The sequence below is a fragment of the Parasteatoda tepidariorum genome, chromosome 10, assembly GCF_982258835.1.
Source record: "Parasteatoda tepidariorum strain Cologne lab strain chromosome 10, Ptep-v5.0, whole genome shotgun sequence".
In the NCBI taxonomy this organism is placed as follows: domain Eukaryota; kingdom Metazoa; phylum Arthropoda; class Arachnida; order Araneae; family Theridiidae; genus Parasteatoda; species Parasteatoda tepidariorum.
The window spans coordinates 6966467-6994065 of NC_141764.1; the positions used below are offsets into that span (position 1 = coordinate 6966467).

General features: G+C 26.8%; 1 protein-coding gene across 2 annotated transcripts; it reads right to left on the reverse strand.

Moving 5' to 3' along the window:
* Positions 1-1641: 1641 nt before the first annotated feature.
* LOC147802118 (nuclear cap-binding protein subunit 1-like) lies at positions 1642-27599 on the reverse strand. Of its 2 annotated transcripts, XR_015429547.1 has the most exons (10): positions 27285-27599; positions 25001-25097; positions 23152-23283; positions 17444-17507; positions 14562-14672; positions 13558-13622; positions 13076-13213; positions 12333-12431; positions 10453-10555; positions 1642-9061 (listed from the first exon to the last, which is right to left on the reverse strand). XR_015429547.1 is itself a non-coding variant. In XM_087152627.1 (9 exons), the coding sequence occupies exons 4-6, from the start codon at positions 14571-14573 to the stop codon at positions 13084-13086; spliced, it is 207 nt and encodes a 68-aa protein (XP_087008753.1). In that variant the 5' UTR covers positions 14574-14672; positions 17444-17507; positions 23152-23283; positions 25001-27560; the 3' UTR covers positions 1642-9061; positions 10453-10555; positions 12333-12431; positions 13076-13083. The 2 variants fall into 2 exon arrangements, 1 of the variants encoding a protein (XP_087008753.1); XM_087152627.1 differs by having other exon boundaries at positions 25001-27560.

The window sequence follows — 27599 nt, forward strand, 5'->3', positions numbered from 1 at the left end:
AGAAATACTCCTCATTTTTCTGTTCATTTCGGAAGAAAAAAAAATTCGCCAATAACTGGTTTGCTTCAACTAGAATTTTAAATTGATAAAATTTTAAAAAAAATAATAATAAAAATTCTTAAATCACAGAAGAGAGTTTAAAGGATAATTCGCTCTAGAAATGATATTTTTTTCTTTCATTTTTTGAAAGAACTCCATAATTTTTAAGGAACATGATAAAATCATTTTATATTCAAATAAAATATGACTGAGTGGTGATTTTGTTAGAAATTCAGATATTTGGAACAGGATGAAATTGGGGGGAGGGAGATTCCATTTTAAAAATTAGATTTTTCGGAGACCTAAATCCATGACTTTCAATGATTTTTTTAAAAAAATACAGTAAAAATCATGACATTTTATGACAAATTTTGTTCAATACCGAAATTCATGGCTTTCCATGATTTTTCATGACTTTCCAGGTGCGCGGATATCCTGTGCTTATTAATTTTGTCAGTATATACTGTTCAGTTTTGTCCATGAGTTCGCTACGTTGTTAAGTACCGAGTTACTGTTTTTGTTTTGTTAATCCTGATCGATGAGCGGATATTCATCTAGTTGAAAATAAAAAAAAAAAGCTGAATTAGTTATAAAAATTAGTTTATTAAAAATAAGTTAACTAACGCCTTTCGTTTCCTGAAACTCTGTCTTTTCCTTGGATATAGAGCCAGCTTTTGTTCAATACTTATCAATATTTTAGTCAATTGACTTCTACTAACGTACTATTCTACTAACTTATTATGTACTTTTACTACAGTAAAAGTTATTTTTTAAAGCTTTTTTATTGTCACTTTTTAGCTAACGTCACACTAGAGATGCAATCAAATTGCATTGTCCATTAAAGTTTCATGACAAGGTGGATTTTAGCACGGCATACAAAATTTTGCGAAAAGAAACCTCATAATTACCTAGATTTAAGATTATTTTCATCTTGAGACTAGCTTTACTGAAGGATTTTTTAACGCTTGAAAACCCTAAGTCAGCCTCGTTTTAAGGTCGTTATATCGAAGGTTGTTTTCCAAGGTTTTGGATTAGGGTAATGTGCGTCGAGAAGAGCAGATTGTCACAGATCTCGTTTTAAGGTTTACACGTAAACCACATAACAAACCTTTTTAGTTTTACTTTAAAAGGTTTTTGCTGAGTGAAAATAAACCTTATTTTGCTCTCTGGGAGAGTATTGATAGCCAGGGTGACTCTATGAAGGTGCAATCATATAAGATCTATGACCACTACTAGTGGCAACATCCTGAGAAAAGGAGCAGTCTTCTTTATAAATATTGTCTGCTTAATCAGCAGTAAAATAGAATCATTTTTATAGATAGAAATCATGTTATCTTAAAATTCTGCAGTTAGTGTCTGCAGTCATGTTATCTTAAAATTCTGGTTGAAGACTTCAATTACATTAATAACTGGCAACCGTGCCAGAAAATAAAGAGCTTAATTATTTTTATGAATTTAAAAAAATATATAATTATATATAATACATATTGCAAAATTAATGACTGATATGTCATCTTGTTATGGCACTGAGATATTTTTCACAGTAAATGAAAATCTGCATAAGCCACTGTAGAAACTTTAAGTCCTGGTAAACATATCTCACAGAAAAGCTTTAAGCAGACAATGCTGTGAGACTATTCCCCGGGACAAATATGAATCACCAGTAGAATCCAGGCAAAAGCTAGAAGAGAACAAGTTCCTTCAAATTAATATTGCAATCAAGATACCTTATTAAGATTTCAACTGATGGTTAAGTATACAGTTAAAAGCACAACTCTTTAAATTGTGAAAATAAAGGATTAATAAATTCTAAAATCCTAAATGGGTATTAGTGATAATCTACGAAAAACCTTGTTTAATAATTTTACTTAGGTAGTTAGAGAAAATTGTGCAAGGTTTAGTAAGGTAATTATATTAGACCCACTTGTGATTGTTTCAAATTTTATAGAAATTTTATGAAATTCAGGACTGATAATTAAGTAAGGAAATTATACAGGGTGGCCACTCAAATCAGATTTCCAATTTCCCTGATTTTTCCAGGTAAAAATCTTAAAATTTCCAGGTTAATGTTTTTTTTTTCTTATAAAGTGTAGGATGTCTACAAGAAAAGTGTCTATATTGTACAATATCTTATTCGAAATGTCATTTTTTTTTTTAACATATCATCTTGAAAAAAAAATTTTCTTGACAAGATTTTGTTTGTTTATTTTTTAATGTTTTGGTACAACATTAATTTTTTTTAAAAATTAAGACACGCGTAGAAAATATGTATAGCTTGCAGAATATATTGTTTTTTATTGAATAAAATTTTTTTGAATGTGTTACTTTAAGTAGTATTTGCTCAAAGCGTACCTACAAAATGGCAAAAACAGAATGACCAATAAAACCTTGGATAAGTATTGTTTAATATATTTTCATTAAGCAAAGGAAAATCGTTTCGGGTGATTATATATCAATAAATTTTTATAATTACAGTGGCTCCCAAAAGTGTTTGTTCACTTATAACTGTTATTGAAATATTCATCAATTAAAATGAATATTTCACAATGGGTATTTGATAATAAGACGTATAATCTATTCTTAGCAAAACTGCATGGAATATTTTAAAAACAAAGCAAAAGTTAATTTTTAAGACATTAATAATGAAATAGTAACAAAAATTTTACTCCATCGTACAGTTAAATGTTTTCGTATTTCAGAATCAAAATTATCATCAATTGCTTCAATTTTTTTATTTATTTTTTATTTAATTTTTTATTTATTTATTAGCAATTTAGTATCAAACTTCTAATAGCAAAATTATATTTTAATTTTTGCTTGCTAACTCCGTAATATTTCATTTTATCATACAAAAATGACTCCTAGTCATAATAAAATAGACCAAATTTGATTATTTGTCATCATAAGAGGTAAATCAGTAATGAATATGTTAAATTAGTTCATTGTGTCCTACTGCACTGTGAAACATGTGATAAAATGCTTAAAAGAAGGACTTCATATCAGAGATTAAAATTATAAAATTTGTGGAAAAATTCATAAATTCACAATTGAGTGTTGTAAAAGTTTCTGTAAAATTTTTAAACTCACATAATTGTAGATGTGAAAGTAAACTCTACTAAATGTTAATTTAAAGAAAAATTAGAATATTTACTAATAGAAAGAGTTTTTTCTTTTAAAGTGTACGATGACTTTTGTGAGATAAACAGGGTGGCCACTCAAATCTGGTTTCAAATTTCCCTGATTTTTCCAGGTAAAAATCTTAAAATTTCCCGGCAGGTTACCGTGTTATTTAACCCGCAAGAAAATTTTTTATTATTATTAAGTCTTTTATTCAAAATGTATTTTTTTACTTATATTCTTGACAAAAACCATTAGGATTAATCAAGATAAGTAATTAGTTTGGAAATACCAGCAAGCAAACTACTTGAATTTTCTCGATACTTTTGCCTACTATGACATACATTACGAGCAAACTGAAAATAAAACACTTAAAAACAAATAAGAGAATTTTTTAAATTATTAAAAAATTTCATATTTTAAACCTAATACAATCAAAGTTTAAGATTTTTAATTTAAAAAAAACTTTATCCTCCCAAATTTTTATATTCGTTCCCCTATTTCGAAGCATGAATGGAACATCTATATTAAATGAGTAGTAATTAACAATACACAACAATAATTTAAAAGAAATTTATTTAATTATTATTATATATATATATATATATCATTAATTTATCATTGATTTCAATCTATAGCAATCTGTTTTATACAAAATCTGTATACACTTTTAAATCTTAAGAACTATTCTTATTTTAAAGTATAAACAATTTTATGGAGAAAGAATATTTGGAACCTTGGGTTACTGGTTTAATTTCTATAGAATTTAATTAGATTCCGAACTTTAGGAAAAATCCACAAGTTGGCTTTTAGTTTAATTATTCTTATTATTTGGAAAATTATTACACTGGAAATGTTAAAGTTGAATTATTATAAATTCACAAATACAAAAGTTATGTATAACACTTAACAATATTTAACTTAAGTTTTTAAAACTTTATATTTCTTTTTTTAGTTTTTCTATTTCCTTATCTACAGTATATAGTTCTTTAACAGTTTTTGCTTCTATCTTCCGCTTTTTAGCTTCCAGTTCTTTCAATTCCCGCTGTTTTGTTTTTCTTTCTTTTATTTTCTGAACTTCTGTTTTTTCTAATTCTTTTTCTCTTTTCAGTATATAGTATCAATATATAATGCATGTGCATTTCGAGCAGCATGAATCCTGCCTTTACTGATTTCAAATGTTGCAACATTCTCAACATCTTGCAACACATCATATACTTGCCGCAAAGCAACCAAACTTAAATCAGATTGGTCTTCAATAATACATTCTTTATTTATTGAAAATCCCCTTTCTATATTTCCATGCGAAAGGATCTGAATTAATTCTACAAATTTTTTTAATTCCATTGCATCATTGACAGAATCTCTACCCAATGACTTCTTTCCTGAGTATCTATTTTTTGAATAATAAATGTATTTGAACACATAAATTCTGCATCAACCTTATCAGCAGTGTTACCTGAAATCCAATTATTTTCCATAAGAATTTCCATGATAGACGTTTAACTTTTGTTAAGGAAGACAGAAGGATCTAATATAGAAATGGCTCTTGTCATTTCAGTGGTGATCGTTCTATCAACTTCTGTAATAATTTTCTTAAAGCATTAAATCTGAAAACATTTTTTATATTTTTTTTTTCAAAGTAGCTTTTACTTCACAGTTAAACTTTATATTCTCTAAGGGTTTGAGATTTTCGTCAGTTACCAAATCAACCTTTGTTATTGATACCTTTTTAAGAACATCTTCCTTAATGAATTTATGAGCAAGATTTAATAATAGTATTTCAAAGTCATTTCATAGAAATGATGCTAATGGTGCATTATTTTGAACAGTGGTCAAAAAAGGTTCTACTTCTTGAGCTAAACGGTTCACAAAAATTAATTTACACTCCATTAAATGATCTTAAATAGCTTTCATTAACGTTTCAAAACTTTGATTTTTTTTTGTTAGATATAGCGCATTCTACGTACTTGGTGATGTTTGGCAAAAATTTCAATTGCAAGTGACAGAACATCTACATTTTCTACACATCGAACAGTAGAAGGGAATATTTTGCTTCCTGTGTAACTGATATAATCAGCTCTACATGCAGGGACATCTTTAAACAAATTATAGATAGCTCTTAAGAATTCTGTAATTCCCCAATCCTTTATTTTCACAGCAGCTTTAAAGCCACAATGAACTGAATGGAGTCCACAACTTCCAAGTTCTCAAATAACTATGGGTGAAGACTTCAAATCATCCCGCAAAATTTTTATGAATTTTAAATTGACATTTGGTTCATCCATTGACACTTGGAAAACATTTTTTTAAGTCAATTCCAGATAATCCTTCTAAGAATGATTTCAAAATATCGGTTGCAGTTGAATGTCCCAGGAACACTGAAGTTAGGTATCTTGTGAATACTTCATTTCTTTTACTATTCCAATACTTGACTGATAAGTCCATCTGATTAGATTGCGAAATTTTATTCAAGCTCTCATCAAATGAAATGACAAGATGACTGCAAGTATTTAAGGTTTTTACAAGTTCATTTTTAAGATAGGGTCCTAGACCATGCGTTATAGTGTATGCAATTTTGGTTTTTCCTAATTGCATTTATTCAACAAGTTTGCTATCTGAAAATAGCACTTTACAGAATTTCAGCTGTCTTGATGCACTTCTAAAGGATAAGTGTTCCTTTACAGTTACGAGGCACCAAAATATTTCAGCTTTAGTTACTGAGTCAGGAATTAAAAATTTTGCAACATTTTGAGTTTCAAATTTTTTTGCACTTAATTGTTTAATTCTAATTGGCCACTTGCTTCAAAAGCGTTTGTTTCTTCAATTGTAACACATGATACATCATTTTCAGAATTTTTCTGATTCATAGTGAAAAAATCTTTTACTTTGAGAGAGGATGAAGCTTTAACAGCCTCTTTATGCTGCTTTCCTTTTGTGTGACTAAGCACAGCTTGCTTCCCCATGTTGCTAAGATTAAATGATGATTTGCAAAGTTTGCAATATGCTGAAAATTTATCAGGCATAGCTTCCAACCATGAGGAAAATGCTTCATCTAAAAGCCAGGCTTTTTGAAATGGGCATTTCTTATTGCATTAAAAATTCAACAATTTGGAGATAAGAGGAAATTTTATATATTTTAGATTATAGAATATGTATAGCTAACAAAGCAAAAGTACACAAGGTTTCCTTGTGAGATTTATATTAGATATAAGAGTTTTAAAGATAGACCATACTTCAAGATTTTCTTAGGGATGGCATTTTTTTAAAAATAAAAGCATACAAAATTAGATGAAAATAACTATGCTAAATAGATTACCGGTATACGAAATTATAGACAAATAGACTTTCTCCTTGTTTGATAAGGGGAGCAAAATAATTAAGAAAAATATTAAATTTTAGATTTTAAATTTTACTTTCTTTACTAATTCAGGAAAAAGAATTAAGCTTTTCTGCTCCTTAGTGCATTTTTTTTATCTATGTTAATTTACAAAATTAATATTTGCCAGTACAGAGTTTATGAATCATAAATACACCATTAAAAAAGTAAATTACCTTTGATAAAATCAACTTTATTTCCAATGAAAATTTTTAATGATACTATTTATTGTTAGGTGGATTTGTATGACAGAGGCACTGTACTGAAACAAGACTTAAAAATGGTTTTGATTCTAAAAATTACTCATTAAATTTCTAGATATACAGGGTGTTTATAAAGTCCCGGACCCATTTTGATGTTTAATAACATAAAAAAATAAAGATAGATTAAAATTAATAACATAAATGGTTAGATATGCTCAAAAAGTTTCATGACCCTTGTCAATGAACTTCCACGTCTGCCCCCTTCATCGCACGGAGAATATCAAGTCAATAGTCAATTTCACGCCAGGTAGCGGCAAGCATATCGGCATTCACAGAGGCTATTGCGGTAGTAATTCTGGCTTTTAGGTCATCATTGTTTGACACTTGCGGCATTTTTAATCTAGCATCCAATACATTTAGCTCATTTCTTATTATTTAATAAATTACTTTATTAGTAAATAATCTTATTAACAAATAATATAAAATTTACATTACTATTTTCTTAATAAATCAGTCGATTTTTTTTATTTTAAAAAAGAAAAAACAAAAATGCATAAAATTCATATAAAAAATAACACTTATAAAAAAAATCTTAAAATTTCATACATAATAAATTAAATAAACATATCTTACAAATATAACATATGTCACAGAAAACAAACTAAGCTCCAAAACAAGTTAATATAAATACATCCATATTTATAAGAAAAATATATAATGAAAAAATAAAGAGCTTAAAACAAAATGTACACATAGACTAAGTTGATATAAAAATTCATCAAAAGACAGATACATACATACTTATTTAACTAAGTAAATGTTCTTTTTTTACTACGATTATACAAAAAAGTGATTCAAATGAAGATGCATTTCGGTGAGACTAATTTTAATGTAATCAGAGTTTTATGTCACTAAAAAAGACCAGTTAAAATAAAATAATTTTTCAAAACTTGAGATAATATAAAAGAACCATAATGTTGTTAATTAATTACAGTGTATGATTGATTATTAGGAACAATATAGAACAGCACAGTTTTGCACTTTCGGAATTTGTTTGTTTGAAGAAACAGCTTTAAACTTTAGAAGTATGAAGAACAATAACTTTAAACTACTTAGAATAATCAATATCCAAACTTTTGTGTTTTTTTATTTTAAACTTTTACAACCAAATATTTCTTTAAATTTTATTTTGAACACATCTCACAAATTTATAAAAAATACCAGCTAAAAAAAGATTTAGCACAATCATTAAGAAATGTTTATTTTGTAGTAATTTAAAACACATTTCTGATATTTTGGAATATGTTTAGTAGTTTTGGGTGTTATAAATAGATGCCTCTTATGACAGTTTCTACGAATAATTTTTGGAGTCTGGTGGACTATTTTATTCATCTCTAATCAAAACAAATCCCTATGCTCGGTATTATACTTTATCAAATTACTGATAAAAAAATTAATGTATTTTGTTATGACTAAGCTATTATGCATATTAAATACTATGTAAAATAACGTACATATGAAACTAACAACGTAAAACCGGAGATCCATTGTATATGTATGCATATATATACACATACAGGGTGTTCCATAAATGTTGTGACAAGTTTCTAGGGGAATAGGGCATGTCATACGGATTAAGAATTACTTAGGAAGCCATGACCAGAAATGTTATCGTATGCTGCTAAGGGGGCATTCTTATTATGAACTGTTACCTCCTGTGCCCGTGAACATCAGGTACTTTTATTTATCTATCATTCTTCTCATTCTCATCATTATATATATCTTCATTTTTTTGTCTTCTATTAATTATTGTACAACATTGTAATAAGTACAATATTAGCTGTTCTATTGTAATTTAATGATTTGGCAAACTGGACAAGCTTGCCTAATCATTAAATTACGATAAAACAGCAGTTCATAAGCCTATTTTAATGGAACTCTCGAGAATAACTAATAGTAACATGAAATTAAAATATTCTAGAAAAAATTCAAAAGCACAACATGTCCATAATAAAGCGCCCCAGCAGTGTATGATGACATTACCGATTATGGTTTCCAAGGTAATTCTTAAACCTTATGATGTGCCCAACCTACTTCCCACAGAAGTTTGTCGCAACATTTATGGGACACCCAGTAGGTATATATATAAACATACATTAGAAATTCATATAAACAAGTAATAAGTCAAATGTCTCATAATAATAATAAAGAATACTTGCTTAAGAAATTCTGAGGACATCTCTTTGGAAAAGAGCCAATTAACTACAGAAGAACATTCAACTATTTTACCTTTCAAATACTGTGTAACTAACCCTACCATCATCTGAAATAAAATAAAAAATAATAAAAATTATCTTTAGAAGCATGTAATGAAACATTTTTATAAACAGGGAGCAGCAAAACACAAAACAAAAAAAAACCTGGACAAACAATATTTAATCAAATTTCATTAAAAATAATGAATTAACAAAATATAATAAATTATAATAAAAGTAGACTCTTACTAATTAATAAATTTAATTGATTACAAAGTGACAGCTTTCTGCAGAGAAGCAGTGGCTCAAACACTTCAGCAATTGATCACAAGTCTTCTACCTTTAATCTATTCCACTCCTGCTGATGTGATTACTTTTTAAGAGGGTCCAAACTTTTGTATGCATCAGTCATCAATAATTAGTGTTGAGGTGTCAACAATAAAAATAAATTTAACAGGAAAGGAAAAGAAAATGCAATAAAAAATAAAATGAACAAACCTGTTGATGAGCATGCCAGAGTTCAAACATGCTTCGCAAAATACAAATTTGGGCTTCTTCTGATGTGGATAAGACTTTAATAACAGCATGATATCCACATAAAACATATTGTAATTTACTTAAATACAAAAAACTGAGAAAATAAATTATCTTATATAAACCACCAATTTGAACAACAGCTTGTTTCTAACAAGAAAACAAACCCTATGATAATTCATATGTCAATAATTTCATGACAAATAAAAAGTATTTATTATCAATATTTTATTTTCAACCTGATATTTAGAGCACTAACTTTTTAAGAATCATATTGTATTATAACAATACATATTGACATTACTGACTAAAAAAAAAAACCCCATTAGATATTAAATAAAATATTCAAGGAAATAAATAACTCACTTTGCTATTGCAGCAAATGCATGAGAAAATGATTTATCAGTATAATTTAATAATGACTGCACAAATACATCGATTTTCAAAGGGTTGTGTGTAGGTTCCACTGCATGTAACAAATTCAATACATATTACAAAAATCAGGAAAATATATCTATATATAGATATAATGACACTTAAAATATAATAATAAACAGGCAATAAAGAATCAAAATCAAATATTGGTGCATATAAAAAGTTAAAAAATTAGGCACACGAAAAACAATAAGTAATTTAGATTTAGATAAAGAGTTTGATGACCCAGCAGGAATAGGCCATACCGTGCCAAAATGAAATAGCATTATGTAGGATCAGGTGGGGTAAAGTGGGTACACGGTATAAAGTGGGGATATGTTAAAAAAAAAACACATATTTTCTTCTTTTAAATTGAAATAATTCATTTAATATTTTTCAAAACATTTACTGGGATTGCAGTAAGCATTTTTACAAACATTTGCCGAAGTTTGAAATTAAAGATCATATAAAAGTTTTAATAACAACAATAAAAAAAAAAAGAAGTATGTACCATTATCTTCTTGGAGAGGAGAGGTAAGTCTTTAATAAGCGGCAAGGCCTCTTCAGCAGTGCACCTCTCAATTGCTGAGCTGCAACAGTGCCTGGCAACACTTCTGGAAATCCACAAAATCATGCTGTATTTCTTTTTTTTAATTAAAATTTTTTAACATATTTACAAATCTCACATAATTTTAACTTGATTATTCTATTCTAAAATAGTTTTTGGTTTGAAAAATATTTATTATAATGCAATATTAATTTTAATACAGCATTGCATGTACTCAATGTTTATCAATCAGTGTACTGTGACCCGGAAAGAAAGTTGAAAGTTTCCAAGACTAATTTTTTTAAAAAGTCTTGTCCTAAGTTTTTTAGTAATTAAACAAATAAAATGGAAAAATGTTCACGGAAACGAGTCAAAAATACAAAAAATATTAACTGATATACAACAGACTTTGGATGATTTTATAAAAGATAAAAATATAACAAATCATTTCAGTTTACTTAACAATCTAAATTATATCATTGTTATATATAGAGATTAGTTTACTCTTTTATAGATATGTGATGTAAATGACACAAAACCTAATTATTATGAGTTTCTTCTTGATTTAAGATTCTTTTTATTCATTAATTTTTAAAACAAAATTATGGATTTAATACTTTTAGAAAAAAAAATATTTCAAAAGTGAATACCTAATTTCTTAAGCTGTACACACAGTTTGATATAAAAAAAATCCTTCTAGTATTATCGTTGTTTTTTTTCCTTGTATAGCTGTTGCCTATAGTAACACAATGTGCATCATGAAAAATTACTCAGTCAAATTTCCCATTACAAATATTTTTATAATTACAATTTTTTCATTTCAGACAGCCTTAAAAAAAATTTTAAACAAAAATGTGAATTCACCAAAAGATATAAATTTCCTCCTGATTCTGACTCATTAATTTTGCATGTATATATATATATATATATTAGAATTGGTGAAACTTGACAAATGTGTTTTCTTACTTTTTTTCCCTAATAAAATTAATCAGATATAAAAAATAGTGTTTTAGTTATTCCTTATTTATGCATATTAAAATATTATTAAAAATTATAAAGAAACAAACATTATGAGCCACCGAAGATTAATTCTTTTTTTTAATACAAGCTTGTCCAACTTATGGCACACTTGGCAACTTTTACTTTTCTGAGAGTTTTTCAAAATGGTAAAGAAATGACATTTGAATTACAATAACAGATAGAAATATTTCTTTACCGGATGTTTAACAATTTAATAACTATTACACACTTACATGTATGTGGAATTTATTTATATTAATTGTTTATATTTTTCATGTATAACAATATTTAGCATATACAAATTAATAAATCTATAAATTAAATAAAAAAAAACGCATAAATTAAGTAACCACTTTGCAAAAATAAAATTATACACAAAATGTGGAAAAGTTGTCAAATATGAGTTACAGTCAGCCTATAAAATTCAGAAATTCATAATTTGATATCTTCTGTCTGATGTAATTAAATATTACAATTCACAGCATAATAAAGGTCAAAATGTTTTATTGATTGATCAAATACAAGTATTGAGTTTAATAATGGTGGGTGGACACAATGAAGTACACTGGAACAAAATGCACTTCCAAAGCAACCTTTAAAATGTTCACTGGTTGAACATACTTATGTTAATATCTTGCAGCTTACCATAAATAAAATTAACAATTTAAACACAAAAACAATAGTTTGACAGTTAAACAACAATTTTGGGAAAAAAATGCCATATAAATAGAATATTTTTTTTTATAACTCACATAAAACATCATTAAATAAATAATCGAAAATTAAAATCATCATTTGATCTAAAAGTGAATTAAAAATCTCACCAGCCCCTTCTTGTCCATATTTAAAAGAAGTCACAGGTCTCAAAGGAACAAGATTAACCTTCTTTCACTAAGTCAGTCACTCTTTGATAATAAGAAAGTCTAGGGGAGAAGCATACATGAAGAAAGAAAGAAGCATACATGCTGCTATATAATTAACATGAATACAGTGATTTAAACTGCTTGAATATTGCTAACTAAATATGAAGAATGTGTGGCATCATATTAAAAAAAAATTAAACATTGCACAAATTATTCTTTTGAAAAAAATAATAACAGATGTTTGGTACAATATTTCAAGAATTAATCAGATATGAATAAATTAAATTTGTTTTCTTCATTTCATAAAATATTTTTTTTATTAATCTAGAACCGAAGTCTGCGTAATTTGTTATAATTTGGTCCATAATTCACCAATGATTTGATAACTAATCCACTAATTGTAAAGGATTTTAGTACATAAAATTATATTGAATGCTACAAGCATTTATTTTATTGAATAAGAAATAGTTTATTGAATTAAAAAAAAAAATACAAAAAAATTACTTTTAAATATTTTTTGCATTTTGAATCATTTTGTTCTGAATTTTGCTACTTTCAGATAATTTGAAAGATTATTATCTTGTTTCCATACAGATAACTAAGCAATTAATTTAAAACAATTTCGCAGGAATGATTTTGACGCAAATAGAATCAGTTAACATTATCTTGAATATGTATTTAAATTGAATAGTTGATTAATTTACCTTAAAGCTTAATGCAGGGTTTCTCTAACAAACACAGGTTTTGGATGTAAAGGGTCTATACTAATACAGTCATTCCAGTCATCCCAATTCCAACAAAACTGAAAATTGCTTAAATGATAAGCAAACCAACTAGAAAATCTGAAATAGTAGACATTTAATTGCAATAAATATTATTTATTCATTAATTTATTATAACCAAACAAAACTTATTATATTATTTAGCAAAATAAAATCTAAATTTTCCCATTATCCAACTGGATACTAAATTATGTGTGCATTCTTATCATAGTTGTTAAAAGATAAAGCTCCAAGAACTGTTAATGTTGTAGACTAGGTGCTTACATTTATCTAGCTAAAAAATTGATAAGCTATATCATAGCCAAAATTTTAGTTTTAATTAATTAAAATACACTTGAATGAAGAAAATTTGGCTAAAAATTATTTAAAAAATTCTGAACATTCTTAAAAAATAATAAACTGACCTATTGTTACAATCAATGTTCATTGTATCTAATCTTTCATAAATTAATTCCACTGCTTGAACTAGCTATGTAAAAGTTAAGAAAATTTATGATTCAAACAAAGGTTTAAAATAATAGAGCTATAGTGCAAAATCAAAATAATATTAAGGTACACAGATATATTAAAAAAAAACTTCTATAATTTTTTTAGTTACAAACAAATATTAAATATTAAATACTGCTTCCTTTTTATTATCTACATTATTAAAATACTGATTAGTAATAGCTATTACAAAGCCAGGAACAGTTATGCTTAAAAAAAGAAAAGGGGAAAAAAACAGTAATCAGTTTCATAAAAAAATATTAATATTAAACTGAATAAATAAATACTTCTGATAAATGTGATTTATTATTAAATAGCCAAAATTCAATTTGTAATTTAATGGTATTGCTACTATTATTAGAGAAATTAATTTTGAATATATACAATTTGGAGTCAGACATGTGCTTTCACAAACAATTTTAATAAATTCAGAAATTAATTTTAATTCATTTGGAAAGCTAGTAATTCATGTGTTAATCTTAAACACATAAAAGTGACGTATAATTCCTGCAATTCATTTATGAATCATAAACCTGATATTGCAGTCCAGAGAGTTAAAAAAGAAATAATATTTTATATTGACTTGGTAACTTCTCAAAAAATTACCCTTTAATTCCAACAAAACTACCCTCATGTAACTTAAAATGAAATTCAAAAATAAATTAAATATCATCAGAAAGTAAATCAAACGTCATCAGAAAGTAAATCAAATATATATTTAATTGTTGATAATAATTTCGGTTGCTCTGTAAATTCTTATCAATAAATATTTAAATTTCAGTTAATGTAAAACATAATAAACTGAATAACAGAGAGGGAAGATGATGTGTTTTAATTATTTTAGCTAATAACACTACATAATTGCATGCTTGCCAATAAAAATAAAACACTAAAAATTGAAAAAAGCAACTTGAAAGGATACAACTCGAGGCATTGTACTGGGTTGCAGTTTACATAGTTCAAGAAAAAGCGAACCTAAGCAGACCTAACGATAGTTTGAAACAGGTTATTTGAAAATTTCCCCATATAGAACCTGAAATTAAAACAAAGATTAAAAAATAAATAAATATAAATTGATTTATTATTCTCCCACGTAAAAATATTTTAGGAAGTTATATTACAAACTTAATAACTATAAATAGATATTAAATGGCTGCCTAAACTACTAAAATGGCAATTGAAAGTCTTAATATCTAAAAATAGCTTTCTTGAGTTCATTTCCAAAATCATAATTTTGGGGATATTTTTAATAATAAATCGACACTTATTAAATAAATATATACCATAATTCTAACAAAATTCTTTGGTTAAATCATATGTTAAACAATTTTAAAAACTCAGGTTTTCACTTAGAAAACAACCAAAAACGCATAGAAATGGTATAAAATTTTAACATTAAGGAAGGAAACCTCTTTATTAAAATGCATATTTTATTAAAAATCAGAAGTTTTTATTTTCGTAGCGTTTAAGAACTAACTATCAATCAAGATTTAAATTAGCACAGGAAGTTTAAAAAAATAAGATACTTTTTCTTTAAAATGACATCAGAGAGAAATTTTGTTCTCCTTTGATGAATATTTAAGAGAAGAAGAAAAATATGACACATTATAATAATGTTGAAGCAAAATCCAACAATTTATTTCTAAAAAAAAGTAAAATTCAATAATTTATTTTAAAAAAAAAAAGTAAAATTTAATTATTTATTTCTAAAAACACAGAAAATCTAGCACATTTGCTTAACCCCACACTTCTTTTAACATCTTTCCTTAGCAGTGACAACTTCAGTTTTAACTTTTCAAAGTTTTTTTTCTCCTTGTCACCCAACCTCAAGGTCAGTGGTCTTCCTGTTGCTCAAGATCCACCAACTAAGAAAATCTAAGAATTTCTAAACCCAAAATCTCAGTGAGGTTAACTTTCAAGCTTTTTAAAACAAAGTTCAGTAATCCTAGCAATTATACATTCGGCTCCCAACTATCCAGTCTATTAAGAGGGAAATGTCGGCTGGATAAAACAAAATCCCACTGGCAGTTCAGTAAATGGGAAAATTTGAGAGAATGTTTCTCCCCATTTCCCCTAACATGGAAAAACTGGTTTTGATTTGTGGGGAAAACTGCTGGTTGAAATACGATTTTTTACAGGCAGAATGGTCAGTGGGTTAATCCATCACCCATTTTAACTTAAATTATTAGTGTAATAATATTCAATGTTTATGGATAAATAACACAAATGTGTAAACTTATGATTAGGAAGAGTAAAAGTGTATGGACAACTGCTTTAGCAATCTTAATTTTTTTCCTCTTTCACCAACCACAATGAGTTTCACAAACAGCTTCTGGTTCCTATATTCCACTTCCCCCCCCCCCCTAGGTCAGATAGTATGGAAGCCAGATATCAGACTGTAATGCCATAACGTATGTTACTTGTTGCCTATAAAGTTGAATCTTGTTCTCCAAAGTTCTCCTTCCCACAAAGGGTGGAAGATAGATCTGAGAAATTTTCTCTAAAATATGCAGGGTTCGTTGATTTAAATCAGCTTGAAATGACCTTTTGATTAAAAAAGTATGGAATTCAAATCTACATTATAGTTTATTGATGGAAATTTCTAAAGCTTGAGGTTATATTAAAAAGAAATTACCTTAATATGCCAAAAAATAGAACGAGTGAAAGAAATAGAATGAGGTAAAGAAAGCTGAGTTCAGAAATTTTTTCCTGATATAGTGTCATTCTTCCCTTTCAAAGTCTATTTGAAGCAGTAGGGTTATTAGCTGGTATTTTTTTTTTCTCATAATATGTTTACAGTATCTTTGAAATTATCAGTTTTTCTTTTGTGAAAAAAAAATTCCAATGAGTACATAGATTTTTTTTAAAAATGTTTTTTTTTTAGCTTAACTTATATATTTCGATAAAGGATTAAAAATGAATATTTTAACATAAAAATATATAGATAGAATATTTTATTTTTTCATAAATGACAACATTTATAAACACAATCAGTTGCATTTATTTTGCCATTTTATAAATCATGAGAAAAAAAAAGATCACAATTTTAAATTAAAATTAAAGTGTGCTAATTGAAACTTTGTGTTACTAGTTAAAGTAGTATTCTTTAAATTATCTATTTTATCTTGTCTTTTAATTTCAATCATGCCTTTGTATCAAAATGGTCGCTATGCATTATAATGAAAAATTATTTTAGTAAATTAGAGCTTCTAAAATATTGTTATAATATAGTTTTAATATTAATTTAATTTTGATTAAACATTTATAAAGTTTTTTTTAATCATAAATTAAAGCTCTTATAGTGTATTTGTATAAAAAAAAAATGTGATTTAAACCAAAAAAATTACGAACCCTGAAAATATGTCCAGTTAGCATTGCGACATAAAAAAATAATTTATTTAAATTTTATTATAAAACTTTTAGGAATACTTCAACTCTAGTAGGAAAAAAAAAGAAAAAAGAAAATTATTTTAAAAGGGGAAAAAAATCTGAAGTAAAAGTTATTTTTTCTTCTAACAGGTATTCAAAATGTATAAACCAAAGCAAATTTTTTATTAAAAAAAAAATCTTTAAACACAGCAATATTACTTAAAAATGTTGAAACTTTATTTTACTTTCCAAATTATAAAGGAGGAAAAAGTCATCATGTATGAATATATGCACTGAAATATATGCACAAATTCTCAAGGCATGAATAATAAGAACTAAAATTTTTACATTATCAAATAAATATTTCCGCAACCATTTCTTAGGATTCTTTATCTCAAATACATTAATTAAAGCTATTGTATGAAATAACTTTACCTTAACAATGACATATTCAAGAGGAATATTGTGTTTTCCAGGATAGCTTAAGAGAATAGCAGCACTAAAAAATAAAGATAAGAAAAATTAAACACAATTAACATTTTAAATATGTTATGACTAAAAAAATTATTAATATAGTCCATTGTCCAGTGAAATATCATTCATCTATTTCTCATTTTCTGAGTCTGTCACACATTAAGGAGGAAAGTTGAGGTTAGAATCATATAACATTAAAATTGCAAATAAGGTGCTGAAATTCAATCTAATGGGGGGGGGAAGAGAAAAAAAAGAGGAAAAGTTTCTTCTTCCTTTTTTTATATTATTCGTGAATAGTAAGATCTGAATTAAAAAGAGCCATCTATAAATCTACATATATTAATGCATATACCAACGAACCAATATATAATTGAAAGGATATGTTTTCGTGCCTGTTGCCCCCTCATACACATCCGTTCTAGTCTTTCTAAAATGCTCTATCCTCGGTGCAAGGTCTAATTCTAGGTGATAAGAGAACGATTCTTTGTTTTAAAAAAACTGAACTGAAAAATTGTTCCTATCAAGTATAGTGATGCTGAAAAATTAAGGACTTTTTAAAACCTTGCACCAAAATTGAGTACTTTTAAGGGTCTTTATTTTTCAAAATAAAGGCAAGCAGTTTAAAAGCACTTTTAAGGACCGTGTAGAACACTAGTTTCTTTTTTTTTTTTTTTTTGCCCTGGAAACAAAGTCAGAAATTAAGCTTTTTTACTGCTGCATAATACTTTAGTGATAAAACAAATTGAATGAAAGTAAGTACTTTCCCTCTCTCGCAACAGGAAATATTAACAAATTTAAAGTGTGATCTCAAATACATATTTTAAACAATTATTTTTAGCAATTATGGAAATATCTTCCAAGGAGAGGTTTATTTAGAATGATTTTAAATGCAACTAGGATTGATAGGAGTAAGAAGGAAAAAAAAATTAAGCAGTCTTAAATTTAATGCATAATGCAACAAGGGATGATCAAACAGAATCAAGCAATTATATCGCTAACATTTAGAGATGTAGCTGATATAAATATTCAAAAAAAATATAACAAGCCCAACGTAACTAAATTGCCTATATATAACTTAAAATCATAAAAAGTAAGAGTAAGGAAGGTATAAGATTATTAAAAAAAATTTGCTTGAAAAGCAGTTAAGGAAACCATTTTCAGAACAGAAAATTTATTTATCAGGTGACTTTTTTTTTGTTGTTGTTCAAAGTGGTTTAAGAATTGAATTTAATATTATATCATACATAGCTTATAATAGTTGAAGCCGTTGCAAAATGTTTTTCCAATCATGGTGAACTAAAGCAGGATTTGTTTTTTAAAAAATAAAATTTTTATGAAATATATCACAGAACTTGAGAGCAAGGCATTTTCGCCAATCTGACATTTTTGAGATGTTTTGAAATTACGTAACGAATACATAGTGGTGGAGAAACTTACAACAGTTTTTATTTAATAATTGATTACTTTCAAAATCACTAGGAAAAATAATTTCTAAAACCATAGAAATCATATCTATAACTTTATCTATAACTTTAAAACAGATATATATCTATATAGATATAATCTATAAATTTATAAGATCTATAGACAACCTGATAGAAAACAAGATCTATAGCAACATGCAGTAAAATTTTCAAAATATTAGAGATTTAAATAAGCAGTTTGCCTGACCAGAACGAAAGAAGATTGGTGCTTTAAAAAAGTATTTCTGGCAAACTCCACAAGTACTCTATTTTAAGACAGATTTCAGATGAGATGCATAAGTTTTGTAACACTTTTAAGGCAAAAATCTGGAAAACAATCATCAAAAGAGATTGCTTGGAGAAGACCAGGGCCCACCCAAGGCCAGTGAATAAAAAGAAAAGTAAATCTACAAATAGTGCCATTAAAGTTTTTGATGTTCAATTTTTACAAGCAAAACATTATATTTTTTGATAAGAAAAAAAAGTGAAATCTATTTTTAAAGCAACAAAAGTAGGTTTTGTTTTCATTTTCAATATAAGTATTCCCCTTTGGAGTTATGCATGAGCAGGGTTCGTGATTTTTTTGATTTTTTTAGAAAAAATCAAAGAAGTCAGATTTTTTTGATTTAAATTAGATTTTTTTGATTTTTATTCAAATACACTGTAAGAACTTTGATTTATGACAAAAAAAACTTTATAAATGTTTAATTAAAATTAAATTAATATTAAAATCATATTATAAGAATATTTTAGAAGCTCTTACTACCTAAAACAATTTTTCATTATAGTACATAGCTTTGAATGCATAGCAACTATTTCGAAACAAATGCATGATTGAAATTTAAAGACTAGATGAAATAGAGAATTTAAGGAATACTTTAACTATAAAACAAAGTTTCAATTACCAAATCATAATTTTAATTTAAAATTGTGATTTCCTTTTTTTCTCTCTCTTGATTTTTAAAATGACTAAATAAATGTAACAGATTGTGTCTATAAATGTAGTCATTCATCAAAAAATAAATAAATATTTAATCTATATATTTTTATATTAAAATATTTGTTTTTAATCCTATATCAAAACAGATAAGCTAAAAAAAAATTTAAAAAATACTTAAATGTTTACTTTAATCTGTACTTTCAATCTCAAGAGTCAAGAGTTTTAAAGATGTAATTTCGATTGTGTTAGAATTTAACACATACCAAGAAAGAAAGTAATTTCGTTAACTAAAATTAATTAATGCAGCAATTTATTTAAAATAAATTTTAAAACTAAGAAAAGAAATAATAAAAGTATCAATAATTTAAAACACTGTTTTTTAACTTTTTAAATCAATATATACATAAAAAAAATTTGTTGATTTAAATCAATGATTTTTTTAAAAAAATCATTTGATTTAAATCATGATTTAAATCGTGATTAAAATCAAGCTGATTTAAATCAACAAACCCTGTGCATGAGTATAGTAAAATTTATCATAAATAGATAGGCTTTATGATTTCGACTTATTTTACCAAAAAAAAAACTGTCTGCTTTAAAGAAGAATAGGCCATTAAAAATATTATGATTTTACATACAGCTTGATTTATATTGTAAAATAAATTGTTCCTGAGTCTAATTATGCAGTGATTACTGCTAAAAAAAATTTTCGTATTGCTTAAGTCAAAAATTATCTCAAATATATGTTTTTCCCCTCTGTTACAATTATTCTCTTAAGTTTATTTTATTCATTACACAAAAAACCTTTTTACTTAATATTTGGTTTTTACAATAAAGTCCATAAGTACAAGCATGTTATGTTACATTTTTGAAAAAAAAAATTAAAAAATTTTCAAGTTTCTCCTATAACAGAGAGGACAAAACTAAATGTTCCCTCTGTATTGCAAAATTGATAAGTTGACCATTAAGGAACTCTATGAATGTAAACAAGTGCTAATGCATCCTGATTCAATTAGTTTAAACCAGTTCCTGCACTATTAGAGCACACTTATTATACAAAGCTGTGCAATTTTTATTTGACATTGTGCTTAGTTTATAGTTAAAAGTTTTTTAAGTGAGTAATCAGTATGGGGAAAACAGCAGTTGAAAGAATGAAAGAATATAGAACTAGAATGTTCTATATTTACTCAGATAAATAAAGATACGTATTTGTAAGAAGAAAGATAAAGAATATGAAGCAAATATTTATGATAACAGAAGTATTTTGAAAAAAAAATTAACAGAAAAATAGATAAATTGAAAAAAAATGAAGATAAAGGAGCAATAAAAATGCACTGATACAAGCATTAGAAATTGAGGAAGAATATTTTCTTTATCTAATTCTTTAGGCATTGGGGAAAGGTATTAACAAAGCCATCTATATGTAGCTATATGTATCTTCAAGAAAACATACTGTTCTCCGCATATTCTGTAACCTTACTACCAAAACAAAAGAAATAGCTTAGTAACTGAGTTTCTGATGAAACAAAAAAGGCTTGTAATAAATTTCTACTCATCAAATAAATTTTCTTACCAGACTTTTGGTAGAGCTGAGTGTATGATTGTCAAAGAAAATGGACAGAAAGTCCACAAAGTCAAATGTGCACCTTGATGGAATTTTATCAAGTATCTAAGCAGACCCATCCAAACATAAAAATTGGCAAATCTAAGTTTGCTGTACTACGAACTATCCATATTTTATGTGTAGGTAAAACACCATATAAAATGTGTATGTGCTACTCACGAAAATGTGAATTTACTATTAAAATCATAGTTGTTTGCCTAATAACTATATAGAATTACTAAACATAACAACTTGTGACAATCCCTCAATTGACTTTTTACTTTATAACCATTGTGCAATAGAAAGTTTTGTAACTGTAAAAAACTCTAGGAAAAAATTTAGCAGTTAATTTTGTTGCTGAAATAACTGAAATTGGGAAAGAAACAAACAATGCACTTTTTTTAAAAAAAAATTTTAAACACGGTCTAGTAAAATAAAAACTTCCAAATATAACTACAAAGATGTAGCACGGTTTTCAATTATAGCAGTGATGTCAACTCCAACTCTAAATAACCGAAAAGTAACTTATAATAGTGATATTTAATTTTAACTTTTTGTCAAATTCGTAAGAATAATTCCCTTCCTGTTACATTCCATGTCCTCTTGTTACGATGCATTATTTGGACTTAAAAAAATTTGTTTGCAATTTTAAAAATCTTATAATAATTTATTTTACCTTGAAATGTGATAATTTTAAATAAAGTTACAGATAATGTTTCGGATGGTCTAAATTACAGAATTTAGCATAAATAATAGTGCATGTCAAAAATATGGGATTTCATTTGTCCCCTCTGTCACAAGTACTTTTAATTAATTTGCAATTTAACTATAAGGCTCTTTTATTATTTTATGCCAATTAATTAAATACTAAACCCTAAAGTATCATATTCTAGTAGAATTTTTGTTTTCAAAAATATTTAATATATTTTTTAGAATAAAATACTTGTGTGATTTCCCCTCTGTTACGCTTGGAATTCAACATTTATATTACTAAATTATGTAACAAATTTTTTCCTACTTGCATTCTATGAGCATTGCAGTCTTTTTTTAATTAGAATGTATTTTTAAAATGAATTTTTGTATTGCAAAATATGATAAATAAAGTCACTTCTTTTCTCCAATGTTTATTTATTTATTATGATAAATCTATTTTTAATATGATAAAAATGGCAATTTTTTTAAAAAAAAAGTATTAGTTTTTTCATTTTTTAATGTATTTTAATACCTGAACATCTTTAATTTTCTACAAATATATTACTAAGTTTACTGATAAAAAAAATTAGAACACTATTGTTTAAATAAATATTACTGCATTTGCTCTTAACATGTCCAAATACATGTGCAGTCCTTCGTTAGTCAACCAGCTGTGCAAGGGGCCGTTCACTCAAAAAGGTTGTGCGCCCCTAGTTTACACGATCCAAGCTCTAAACAAAACAAGTTTTCCTCAATTTCAAACAATTTTCGTCCAAAAACTTGGATCAAATAAGCAGGCCATAAAACCAGGAATGGCACAACTATAGAAACAAACTGCACACGTATGGGTCTATATCCTCCTTCACACTGAATTTGTAACAAAATTTTTTTTTTAAGAAACAGTGATACATAAACAGATTCATATACATATCCAAACATATTCAGAGCTCAGTATTAAAATAAAACTTACACTATCAGGCAAACTGCAGCCATTTTTGAGGTGAGGCAGGTGCTTCTGTAAGCTTTTCGCAAAATGCGTGAATAAGTAGACACTCTCACTTTGTAGAACCATTATAAGGAGGATTTAAAGTACATTCTGCATCTGAAAAAAAGATTCAGCATCAATAAAATGAATGACAATCAAATCACTGACATAGGCTCAAACTTTAAAGGCTATCAGGAAATAATTTGATAAGTAAAAATACAAGGTTAGCAGAAAATAATTGGTTTGGATCCATTGTTTTTTATCTGGATAATTTCTTCAAAAATATTTTCTTAATTTACCATAATTCAAGCTACATTATGTTCATTAATTGTCATTGTAAAGAAATTTTTAGTCTAAATATCTTCTTACCAGTAATTGCATAGGTAAATACTACTTAAATATTATGTGTGTATCCTTCATGATGAAACGTAGAAGGCTACATTAAGCTTTGGTCCAAACAATTGTAAGTGCTGACAGAAGAATTATTTTTATAGTATTAAATGCAAAATTATGCTTAAGAGGACATCATACCATATGGGAAACTTTTCGTTGCAAATTCTCTTTCACCTTAAAATAACTAATTTAAATTAAAGAAAAAGTGAGTTCAGACAAACCTAGAGTAAGTCATAAAGTTTCAAATACTGGTAATAAAGTATTAAAAGTATCAAAATGAAAATAAGTTATGAGAAGATAACTTCTGATTATGCAATGGTTTATTCCAATAATTTGTTTGCATTTTTAAAGGTAGAAAAAAAAATTTCAGCGATTTAAACTTGATAACTTACTCTAGGTTTGTCTGAACTCACTTTTTCTTCACTTTAAATTAGTTATGGAGATGAAAGAGAACTTTCAATGAAAAGTTTCCTTAAGGGTATGGAATTCTCTTAAGTCATTTTTCAAAACAAAATATAAATGCAGGACAAATGCATATACCCAAAACAATAAGAGCAATGTTAATGAAAAGAGAAAATCTGGCATTCCATGCAAACTAAATTAGTTTTCGAATTAAAATTTAAAATGTTTCAAATAATGGATGAGTAAATTTTTATTCATTAATGTAATGGTTCCAACTGAGTTCTTAAAAACTTTTTACTAACTTCTATTGGTTCAGTGGTTAATCGTAGAAACTATTTAATAAAATTAGTGAGTTCAATGAAATTAATACCAATCGTTTATTTTTACACTACAGTATTTTTTAATACTTATACCACATTCATGATTTATTTATTTATTTTAAAGCTTCGTATTGCTTTAAAGAAAATTATATTATCCATAAAAAAAAATTTTTTTAAAACAGACGGGACCAAAATTAATGTTAACGTACCATAAAACATTATAAAAAGAGGAAAATAATAATTTATAGAAAGTAAAAATAATGAGATGCAATCGTAATGATAATTATAAACGGAATCTTTTCTCTTCAATAAGAAAAAATATTTTTAAGAATGCATTTTAAATTAGAATATGAGTCTATTTTAATAATTCTTTAAAGAAAACACTATCATATAATCATTTGTTATTTCAGAAAAATAAAACCATGTGTGGACCGTGGTTTCCTTTTTTACTCTTAGTTATGTGTATATATTTAGACATTAACCTTGAAGGTGGCTTTATGATTTTACAGAGTGTAGAGCTCTTGGAATTTTATTTGTTATTTTGATTGTCTATGTATCTGCATCTTCCTTATTAAATGTGAACCTCTGGTACTCGTTTTTTTTTATATGTGGACCTGCAATGAAAAAATCAGGTAGATATTTACTCATTAAGATATATTTAGAGCTGTTCAATTAGCAATAGTTCTTTAAATAAAACTCCCAATCAACAGCAACTTTACCAGCTTCATGAATTTGCAACAGTCAATCACATCTTCTAAATCAGTCAGAAATCCTTCATCTGAACTCTCCTATACAATAGCTATGATGATCTTGGCACTAAAGAATAAAATTATAAATCTCAATAATGGGCAGAAAAGAAATTTTTATTCAGTAATACGTTTCCACCCTTAGAGTTGTTTCCTAAAACTGATCTTTTAGGAATCAAGCGCTTTTTCAATAGCTGAAACATTAAAATAACATTTGGAATTATATGGTTCAGGTTAGATTTTAATAACCAGTTTTACCATAACATGATAAAAAGTAGGTTCTTAGTGGTTAAAAAAGACAGAATTACTCAAAACCTGTTAAAAATTGGCAGTCCATAATTTATTTGCATGTTTACTACTTATAGCTCATACAATTAAATAATATATATATTTTACAGTTAATACTTGGCAGTAATGGATAATATATAATTCAAAAAGCAATTAAGGACGAAGGATGTACTTAAACATGTTCATTAAAAATATTATTTTTAACATGTTTGTGACTAGAATTATTATTCTCTTACTATGCTATCATAAACTCACTTTAATAAATACTACTTAAAATAATAAAAGCATTTTATTTTAATAATAACCGAGACTGCTATTTTTTTTTGTTTAGTACCTTATCCTGTAGCTTATTACAGAAAATTATTAATTTTTGTATAGTTGTTGTTCCTACCTGAAACTATATTAAAGTAACTAATCATTAGATGCATGATTATAAAACTAGTTGTTTACAAAAGAAAAAGCGAACAATTTTGTTCACTACTGACAAAAACTTACTAGCACCAAACAGGCATCAGTATAAAAATATTCTTAAGTAATTCTACACCAATATTTCGTCTTGAAAATAGATCCATCACAATATTTTTTGTTTTAAAATCCAGTTTTTTGTTAAAAAATTTAATTTTAATACTTATGCTCTTAATTTTAATGAATTAAAGCAAAGTTTAGTAAAAATCTATAGTTTTATAAAAAAAAATTCCATCACAATATTTTTTGTTTTAAAATCCAGTTTTATTTTTTAAAATTTAATTTTAATACTTAATGCTCTTAATTTTAATGAATTAAAGCAAAGTTTAGTAAAAATCTATAGTTTTATAAAATTTTTTGACAGACCTCTCAAAAGATATGAGTGTCATTTGACTTGTAACTATATCATTTACCCCATAAGCAGAATATTTTCAAATGTTCTGCAACAGAACTTATTAATTTATACAAATGTTCTGCAAGCATTTCACTGCGAAAAAAAGTCAACTTTACGTTAAAATACTATATTTTCACTTATTAAAATACAGGATCATACACAGATACACTACATTATTTTTTAAACCAAGTCAAACATTCTTGATTTGCTACTTTTTCAATCACTTTTGAAGTACAAATTTTGTTAATGACGACGATGATGAACTATTAATAAAATACCTATGACATGAAGGTCCGAACATTAAAATAAGGGCTGCCTTAAAAATCTTTCGAAGGGACAAGTGCCCAAATGGTGCACCATTTGCAAACACAAACATTCGCTGGCTGTTGTTCCAACAACTTCTTCATCTCCATCGAAAGCATTTGGTCTTTCAGGAACAATTCTGTCAATCGTGGATCCCCACAATTCTCAAATTGCTTCTGAAATGGGAAAATATAAAAGTCATAAACTTTATGAAATTGGAAATCTCGGAATTTAATTCTTTTACGGCTTGATTTAGAAGCTTTCTTGATAAAATAGGTAATCGATTTCTCCTGCTGTCTGCTAAACACTGATACACCCATTTTATAAAAATGTTATAGCCAAAAGCTTATTCTTTAATTTCCTCCTCAGAATGGCAAAGATACGGGAGAGGGAGAATACTGATAAATGTGCTGAAATTTGTGCAGGGTGTCAAATGTTCCTCTTTTAAAGCAACATCACTCCAGGAAAACAGCAAGTGGTCAAAGCTAAAGAGAATTCTATTCAAGATACAAATTGTTCTGCAGGATTTCGTGGGGATGTTCTGCGACGTACGTCACAGTTTTAGGCACTTTCTGCTTCTGGGTCATTTACTATAAAAAAATAATAGTTAGGTTCGTTACAATTGTTACAAACGACTCACATTTCTTCAACTTTAATATGAAATCAAATTAGTATTATAATTTGATTTCATATTAAAGTCGAATGAATTAATGAAAACCACTCAGATACCATAATTAAAAGAAATATGAGAAAAACAGTTCTATGGCCAAATGCTGATTACAGAATACATAAAAAATTAAACTCAACCATCAGTTGAATCATTAAAAGTCGGAGCACTCATCCTAATTCGGAATTATATTTATTAGAAAAGTTAATGTCCTATATTTATTTCAGAAAGACTAAATAATAACTAGAATCTTGATTCAGAAAGAGATCAAATTTTTTGTTTTGCTAAGTTGCTCGCTGCTGCATATATCTGTGCGATTTAATACAAGCTTTAAGCTTTCAAAGCTTTGTGGAGATGTAGTAGCTACAGGTGGCGTAGGTATGTCGGTACTTTATTAACATCGCACTAGAGCTGCACGATGTGGCTATGGTCTGGGAAACATCCCTGAGGACGAT

Excerpts from the sequence above, each read along its gene's own strand:
- LOC147802118 (XM_087152627.1), bottom strand. Across the intron at positions 13,214-13,557 it reads AACATTGATTGTAACAATAG|ATTTTCTAGTTGGTTTGCTT; the intron begins GTCAGTTTATTA and ends CTACTATTTCAG.